The following is a 7,979-nucleotide window of genomic DNA, read 5'->3' on the forward strand; positions in this document are numbered from 1 at the left end:
CTGAGGGACTGAATTGCTGGGCGGAGGGGTGTGGGGACCATGATCTCAGGGAACATCTAGCTCAATTGGCATAACACAGTTTATAAAGAAAATGTTCTACATTCTACCTTGGTGAGTAGCATCTGGGGTCTTAAAAGCCTGCAGCCATCTAAGAAACTCCACTGGTCTCACCCCTTTGGGAGCAAGGCAGAATGAAGAAAAAAGGATACAAGGAAAAGATTAGTCCAAAGAACTAATGGACCACAACTACCACAGCCTCCACCAGACTGAGTCCAGTACAACTAGATGGTTCCCGGCTACCACCACTGGCTGCTCTGAACAGGATCAAAACAGAGGGTCTCTGACAGAGCTGGAGAAAAATGTAGAACAAAATTTTAACCCACAAAGAAAGACCAGACTTACTGGCCTCATAGAGATTGGAGAAACCCTGGGAGTATGGCCCCTGGACACCCTTTTTTTAGCTCAGTAGTGAAGTCACTCCCGAGGTTCACTAGTCGGCCAAAGATTATACAGACTCATAAAACAAAATGGGACTAATAGGGCACAACAGTTCTGGGACAAGGACTAGAAGGCAGGAGGGGACAAGAAAGCTGGTAATAGGGAACCTAAGGTTGATAAGGGACGGTGTTGACATGTCATGGGGTTGTTAACCATTGTCATAAAACAATATGTGTACTGACTGTTTAACGAGAAACTATTTGTTCTGTAAACCTTCATCTAAAGTTCAAAAAAAAAAAGATTGCTCAAAAAGCTTGGGAAATGCTGCATACTCTTTCTCCTCTTGGAGATAAACTCCCATTAGAATAATAAGGACTCTGAGAATTCCTGTTACAGTAAAGAAAACTAACCTTAATCTACCATTTCCCACATTATTTGTGCACGAAAGTTTCAGTGTACTCACACCCCTTGCCTCCACAAACCTATCAAAACTTTCTGGAAGACTTCTGCAGAATGCCAGTTTGGGAAAATGATTAGCTATGCTTTGAGGGAAGCACCTTCTTAGTGCTGCAAAGCTTACCGTTTAATTTTTCCTTTCCCTCTCTCAACCCTTATTCTTCAACCGAAAGACGAGGATATTAAGGGCAAGAGGCGGAGGGATGTGAAGCGTTTAATTTTATGAGGTTGTCGAAAATAAACAGTAGTTTCTTTAAAAAAAAAAAAAAAAAAGGCAGCAGCGGCTAATTGTGCTTTTTAATTGTAAAGTCTAAGGAAGCTGGCAGAGATCGCGAGGCGAAGAACTGTATTTACGTTTGAGTCTGTGCAATTTACCTACGCATGTTTGGTAATGCACGGAGATTAAAATTCCGTATTCAGTACCACTTCGGCCACCATACTTGGTTTTACGGAAGCTCGCAGAGGTCAAAATCCCTTCCGCTTTTCAATTTCTGTTTTTTTCCCGGGAAGCGAGACTTAAGAGAGGCGATAAACCTAGGCCAAACGTAGAGAGAGCGGCTAAGGTTAGAATGAAGGGGGAAAATGGGGTATCTTTTGGAGGGTGATGGGTGCAGATCTACCACGCAAGCATGGAGAGGGAAGCGCCGGCTGAAGACGCTGAGGGATGGGCCGGGCACGTAGGAGAAAGGGAAGGTTGGGAAATACCATTTTCAGAAGGGGATTGAGGAAGGTACTATCTGAAGGGCGTGAGACGTGGAAGATGCCACTTGGGTAGTGGTGGGAGCCGGGTGTGTGGGGAACGCAGTGGAACTGACGTCGCCCACAGCCCCATTTTCTTGTCTTTAGCCTGATCCTTCTCCTGCCATGAGTAGCCTAGTGCGGACTGAACAGCTGCGCGGGGAGTTCCCTCTGCTGGTGTCTGGCGGCCCCTACTCGGTGGTGGTTCTGCTGCAGGGCTACGCGGAGCCCGAGGGGGTCAGTGACGCCGTGCGCGCCGACGGTTCCGTGACCCTTGTCCTGCCCCAGAATCGGGCCCTGGTCTCTAGCCACCGAGAGTCCCCTTTCGGGGGCGGCGGGGCGAATACCGCCCTGGAGGAGGCGGCCCGTGGCCCTATGGTCGTGGACACTGGGGGCCCCTGGGCTCGGGAGGCACTGTTGGGGGCCCTAGCTGGGCAAGGCGTGGCCCCGGGAGATGTGACTCTGGTGGTGGGGACCCACGGGCACTCTGATCACATCGGGAATCTGGGGCTGTTCCCGGGGGCGGCTCTTCTGGTCTCGCATGACTTCTGCCTCCCGGGGGGCCGCTACCTCCCCCACGGGCTAAGTGAGGAGCGACCCCTGCGGCTGGGGCCCGGTCTCGAAGTTTGGGCCACGCCGGGCCATGCGGGTCAGAAAGACGTGAGCGTGGTGGTGGCGGGCACAGCCCTGGGCACCGTGGTGGTGGTGGGTGACGTGTTTGAACGCGATGGCGACGAGGACTCGTGGCAGGCACTGAGCGAGGACCCAGTGGCCCAGGAGCGGAGCCGGAAGAGGATACTAAGCGCTGCCGATGTGGTCGTGCCTGGTCATGGGGCCCCCTTTAGGGTGGTCAGGGAAGCCTCATAGCCGGAGACAAAGGGTGCGGGTAAGATCCAACAGGAACCCGAGGTGGGAAACTAGGAGGTCATCTTGCACCGACAAGTACTGGGAAGGAGCTGGACTCTTGTCAGGAAAGCCCTCCAGGCCAAGGAACTGGCTTCCAGGAGACTGGAGTACCCCGGATGGTCCCATCTTCTAGCCCTTGCAAGAGGCGAGTTTTCTAGTGAAGATACACTATTCTTCTAGCCAATGCCATCACCAGTATTACTCTCTGCCTGTTTCTGGAACCAGACTAGGGCCAGGGACTGGCTCAGCTCTGTGTGTAACCTCCTAAGCCCTCACTGGTAAAATGGGGAGAATGTTCTTGTGAATCGGCCAAAATAAAAATAATAAAAGTAGAAAACCAGCATTGGAAATTATACTGCCCCACTATATATGTGAAACATTAATAATGATAACTGTTTATCAGTACCAGTTGCCGTGGAGTCTGTGCCAACTCATGGTGACCGCATGTGTGTCAGAGTAGAACTGTTCTCCAGAGGGTTTTCAGTGGCTGACTTTTCCAAAGTAGATTGCCAGGCCTTTCCTCCAAGGTACCTCTGGGTGGGCTTGAACCTCCAACCTTTTTATTGGCAGCTGAGTGGGTTTACAATTTGCATCACCCAGGGACTCCAGGTGATAACCATGCATATATAATAATTAGCAACTGCAGCAGGGAGAGGCTTTGGCCAATTGCCTGTTTCCCATAGGGTATAGGCTGCCGAGAGAAGGTGCAGGGCATAGAGGTGACATGTCAGTCATCTCACTTTAATCCATTAGAATATTTGGAATCTGCAATTTCTCAGACACTATTCTAGGTCGTGGGAGTCTGGGTAGCACAAACGATGAAGCGCTGGATTACTAGCCAAAAGGTTGGTGGTTCAAACCCACCCAGAGGTGCCTTGCAAGACAGGCCTGGTGATCTGCTTCCAAAAGGTCACAACTTTGAACACCCCAGGGAGCCTCTATGAACAACTGCCTCCTTTGCCATGAGACCAGAAGAGCTGGATGGTGCCCAGCTACCATTACTGAACATTTTGATTAAAGAGTCTATAGAATAATCTTGATCAAAAGGGCAGAAATGCAGAATAGAATTTCAAATTCTCATGGACTCCAGATTTTTTGGAGCCATGGAGGCTGGAAGAACCCCCTGAAACTGTTGCCCTGAGATAGGCTTTATAACTTTAAAAATATCGCCTGAAGTCTTAAAACCAAGCAATAGTTTAGCTTAACTAATAAAAACGTCTGGAGCGTTGTGCTCTTAAGATCTATCTATATGGGATCAAACTGACAACAGCAATTCAAAAGATTAGGTAGGAACCCTAGGGGGCAGTGAGTTTATTATGTTAATGGGGGAGGAACAACTCAGAAAAGAGTGAGTGGTTGCACAACTCAAAGAATGTATTCATTGTCACTGAATTGTACATGTAGAAATTGTTGAATTGGTGTATGTTTTGCTGTGTATATTCTCAACAACAACAAAAATTAAAAAAAAAAATCCCTATGGAACAGTTACACTCTGCAACACGTGGGTCGCCATGAGTCGGAATCAACTTGATGGCAACTGATAACAATTGTAGGTCATAGAGATAAACAGCAGTGAGTGAGCTGGGCAAACTCCTTACCCTCATGGAGTTTATATTCTATTGAGACAGACAGTCGAGAAAACAGTAACAGTAGTAGTAAACCAAATAATTATAGGTTGTGGTTAGTGATCAGAAGAAAAGGCAGGGTGAGGAGGGGATAGTGTGCTGAGAAGGTAGAGTGAACTATTTTATTTAGGGTGGTCAGGAAAAGCCTCTGTGAGGAGATGACTGAGCACAGAAGTAAATGAGAAGAAAGCCAGCCATACAAAGATCTGGGAAAGGGCATTCCAGGCACAGGAAACCGAAGGTATAAAGGCCCCAAGGCAGAAAAGGTTGACATACTTGAGCAGCAAGAAGACTCATGGGGTTGGACTGCAACATGCCAGGGAAGAGTGGCAATAAATGAGGCTGCACTTAGATAGGGGCATCATGCAGGGACCCGTGGACCACAGTAAGGAGTTTGGATTTATACTACGTGAGATAGGAAGCTGTTGGGCTTTTGAGCCGGCTAATAACATGGTCTGGTTTGTATTTTAAAATAATCACTCTAGTTCTGAGTGGTTAAGGGGTTTGTGCCACCAGTGCTCTGGGGGGTAAGAACAGAAAAGAAAAAAAAAAAAAAACCCCACTGCCATCAAGTCGATTCCTATTCATAGCGACCCTATAGGATGAAGTAGAGCTGTCCATAGGGTTTCCAAGGCTGCAAATCTTTACAGGAGCAGACTGCCACATCTTTCACCAACAGAGTAGCTGGTGGGTTCAAACTGCAGACCTTTGGGTTAGCAGCCATGCACGTCACCACTGCGCCACCAGGGCTCTGAAGAACGGAATCAGCAGGTCTAATCAAAAAGGTATTGCAGTCTTCCCGGTGAGATAAGTTAATGGCCTCTGCCCTTATCCCAGAAGTTCTGTCATGGCAGTGGTTCTCTCCACAACTACGTCCCAGTTCCCAAGTCCTACATCTGCACAGCCCCAGAAGCACTCAGGTGGGAAAGACCAAGCAGAGAAGCAAGTCTACCTCATTGCATGAGCCACTTTGGGTAGTTATCTGGCAGGGCTAGGCTGGAGGTCATTTCCCAGGCATCCAGGAAGGCTACACGGAGGTCAGCAAACACAGACTTGTAGCCGGTGTTCCAGTTTGTTGATCACAAGAGTGCTAGGTTCCTAAGCTAGCAGTGTAGCCATGGCTGCCTGAATCCTTGCCAGTGGTCGGACAAAGATGGATGGAGGGAAGGTGGTAAAGTGACCCAGATCCAGCGCCACCATGATGTGAGGACTCCCAGCCAGGCCCCCCAGCTCCTGGGCTGCAGAGTACAGGAAGGCCACTGGAGCCCTGCTTGATACGTGGAATGTAAACCCACCAGCTTCAGGGCTGTAGGGAGGATGAAAGAGGAGGGTTAAGGATTATTTAGAGCTCCGCACTCTGAGCTTGCACTAACAGTCCACTCCAGACTGACTTAACCAGGATACAGCCCATGCCTTAGGCCTGACGATTCAGAGCAATACACCTCTGGCCACAATGATTGTTTCCTAAATGGACAGGTCACCTAAGCTAGTCCATTCCTAGTAATCTCAATGTTCTTGCTGGAGCTAGTGGAAAAGAGTCTAGCTCTTTCCTGCAAGATGACGACTTGGGCAGGTGGGTCATTGGTGGCCCTTGTTCTAGCACTGGGAGAGAACAGTGTTACTGGGCTCACCAAATGGAGACTGAGAATGAAGCTAAAACAGCAGGGGCAGACGTGAGAGATTAAGAGCAACAGACCTGATGAATAGCTTGAGAACCAAAAGCCAGATCTACTCATCTCTTCATTCATATGTGCTACTAAACTGCTTTCCTGCTTAAGCTACTTTGAGTTGTGTTTTCAGTCACTTGCAACAAAAAAGAGTCCTGAATGAACACAAATACTAGTGGTGATGATCCATTAGAGAGAGAGAGGTTGTGGAGAGAGTGTTGATTCCGAGCGAAAGAAGTGCTCAAGATATTAGGAGGCTGGGTCCAGTCAAAACTGCTAACGAACAAAAAAAAAAAAAAAGAAGGAGAAAATGGGAAGAAGTAACTAAGAAATAGGAAGGTGGTTGGAAGGCCACAAAGAATGTAAAGGACAGATAAAGGATCTTAGTCATAAAGGATCTAAGTCATAAGGATCTAGGTCACGTACCCCTATCAGTATCAAACCCTGTGGTTAATTTAAATGTGACACAAACAGGACCTGTAGTATATTAGTTTGGTATTGAGTTTGCTATTAATTTAGTATTGAATTCAGAAGCTACCAAACTGACCAAAAAATCCCAATCAACAGTGAGCTTTTCCAAAGACAACTAATACTTGCTTCTGCCAAAAATATGAGCTGCTGACAGCCTAGGGCCATGTTAAATTAACACAACTTGAAACTTTTGAGACTATCTGGTACGGTGAATTTGGCATCTGAGGGCTGGCTTGTGGGTATCAAGTCTCCAGGAAGAGTTTTTTGTCTGTCTACTTAGTACTGAGGTTCAAGACAGACAAATTCTTTGAGGTCTCTAGTTGGGTGTGGGGTGGTGGTTTCTAGTTCACATAATATGAGGGTATAGACTTTTGAGATCCTGGCTTTATGCCAACAGAACAGTCTCCTGTTAGACTACCCACATTATCAAAGGCCTGGGGTGTGTCTCCTGCCATTGGCTTTCTCAACACTGAATTTCAAGTTTAGTGAGTTTGGCAAATGCCCTCAAGGGGAAGGCAGATTTCAGTGGTCTACTAACCTCTTTGGGTTCCCAGTTTCACTTAGCTTTTGTCCTCTGATAATTTCTTTAACGTTTGATAAATTATCAATACATTTAAACTGATTAAAATATTTTTGTCTTTTTTTTTTAAGTTAGGAGCCCTGGTGGCCCAGTGTTTAAAGTGCTTGGCTGCTAACCGAAAGGTCAGTGGTTGGAACTCACCAGCTGCTCCAGGGGAGAAAGATGTGGCAGGCTGCTTCCGTAAAGATTTACAGCCTTGGAAACCCTATGGGACAGTTCTACTTTGTCCTAAAGGGTCACTATGAGTCAGAATTGACTCAAAGGCAGTGGTTTGTGTTTTTTTAAAACTTGAGTTTATTGAGATAATTTACATGCAGTAAAATTCACTCTTTTTTGTGTACAGTTCTATGAGTTTGAAAGATACGTGTAGTCAAGTCATCACAACCACAATCAAGTTGTAAAACATTTCCATCACCCCAAAAACTTCCCTCATGACCCTTTGTAGTTAATCCCTTCCCCAACTCCCAGCCCCTGGCAGCCACTGATCTGTTTCCTTTTTAAATAGTTTTGCCTTTCCCAAAATGTTGTATAAATAGAATCATAAGGTATGTGGCTTTTTGTCACTTAGCATAATGTATTTCAGATTCGTCTATGTCATTGAATGTAGAGTAGTTCATTCCTTTTATTGCTGAGTAGTATTCCATTGTATGGATGAAGCTGTTTGTTTGTATCTGGGTGGAATAAAGCCACTATAAACATTCATGTACAGGTTTTTGTGTGTGAACATAAGTTTTTATTTCTCTTGTCTAAATACATAGTTTATGGGCTATATCTGTCAAACAAACAAATAAACTCATTTTTGTCAAGTTGATACCAACTCATAACGACCCTATAGGACAGAGTAGAACTGCCTCATAGGCTTTCCAAGGAGTGGCTGGTGGATTTGAACTGCCAACCTTTTGGTTAGCAGCCAAGCTCTTAACCACTGTGCCACTAGGGCTCCATGAGCTGTATAGTAAGTATATACGCAACTTTATAAGAAATTTTCTGTTCTCCAGAATGGTTTACCATTTTGCATTCCTACCAACGTGTGAGGGTTCCAGTTACTGCACATCTTCACCAGCACTTGGTTTGTCAGAAAAAATCATTACTTTGTCA

At 46.3% G+C, this 7,979-nt stretch overlaps 1 protein-coding gene across 1 annotated transcript; it reads left to right on the forward strand.

Moving 5' to 3' along the window:
- Positions 1-1,434: 1,434 nt before the first annotated feature.
- On the forward strand, positions 1,435-3,447 carry MBLAC1 (metallo-beta-lactamase domain containing 1). The gene has a single exon (XM_004391428.3). It carries the CDS (start codon positions 1,759-1,761, stop codon positions 2,497-2,499), a length of 741 nt encoding a protein of 246 aa, XP_004391485.2. The 5' UTR covers positions 1,435-1,758; the 3' UTR covers positions 2,500-3,447.
- The last annotated feature ends 4,532 nt before the right edge of the window (positions 3,448-7,979 follow it).

Source organism: Trichechus manatus, unplaced genomic scaffold (assembly GCF_000243295.1).
Source record: "Trichechus manatus latirostris isolate Lorelei unplaced genomic scaffold, TriManLat1.0 scaffold00170, whole genome shotgun sequence".
Taxonomy (NCBI): domain Eukaryota; kingdom Metazoa; phylum Chordata; class Mammalia; order Sirenia; family Trichechidae; genus Trichechus; species Trichechus manatus.

Bases quoted from the DNA above. Each gene is read 5' to 3' on its own strand.
- MBLAC1 (XM_004391428.3), top strand. From the start codon at position 1,759: ATGAGTAGCCTAGTGCGGACTGAACAGCTGCGCGGGGAGTTCCCTCTG.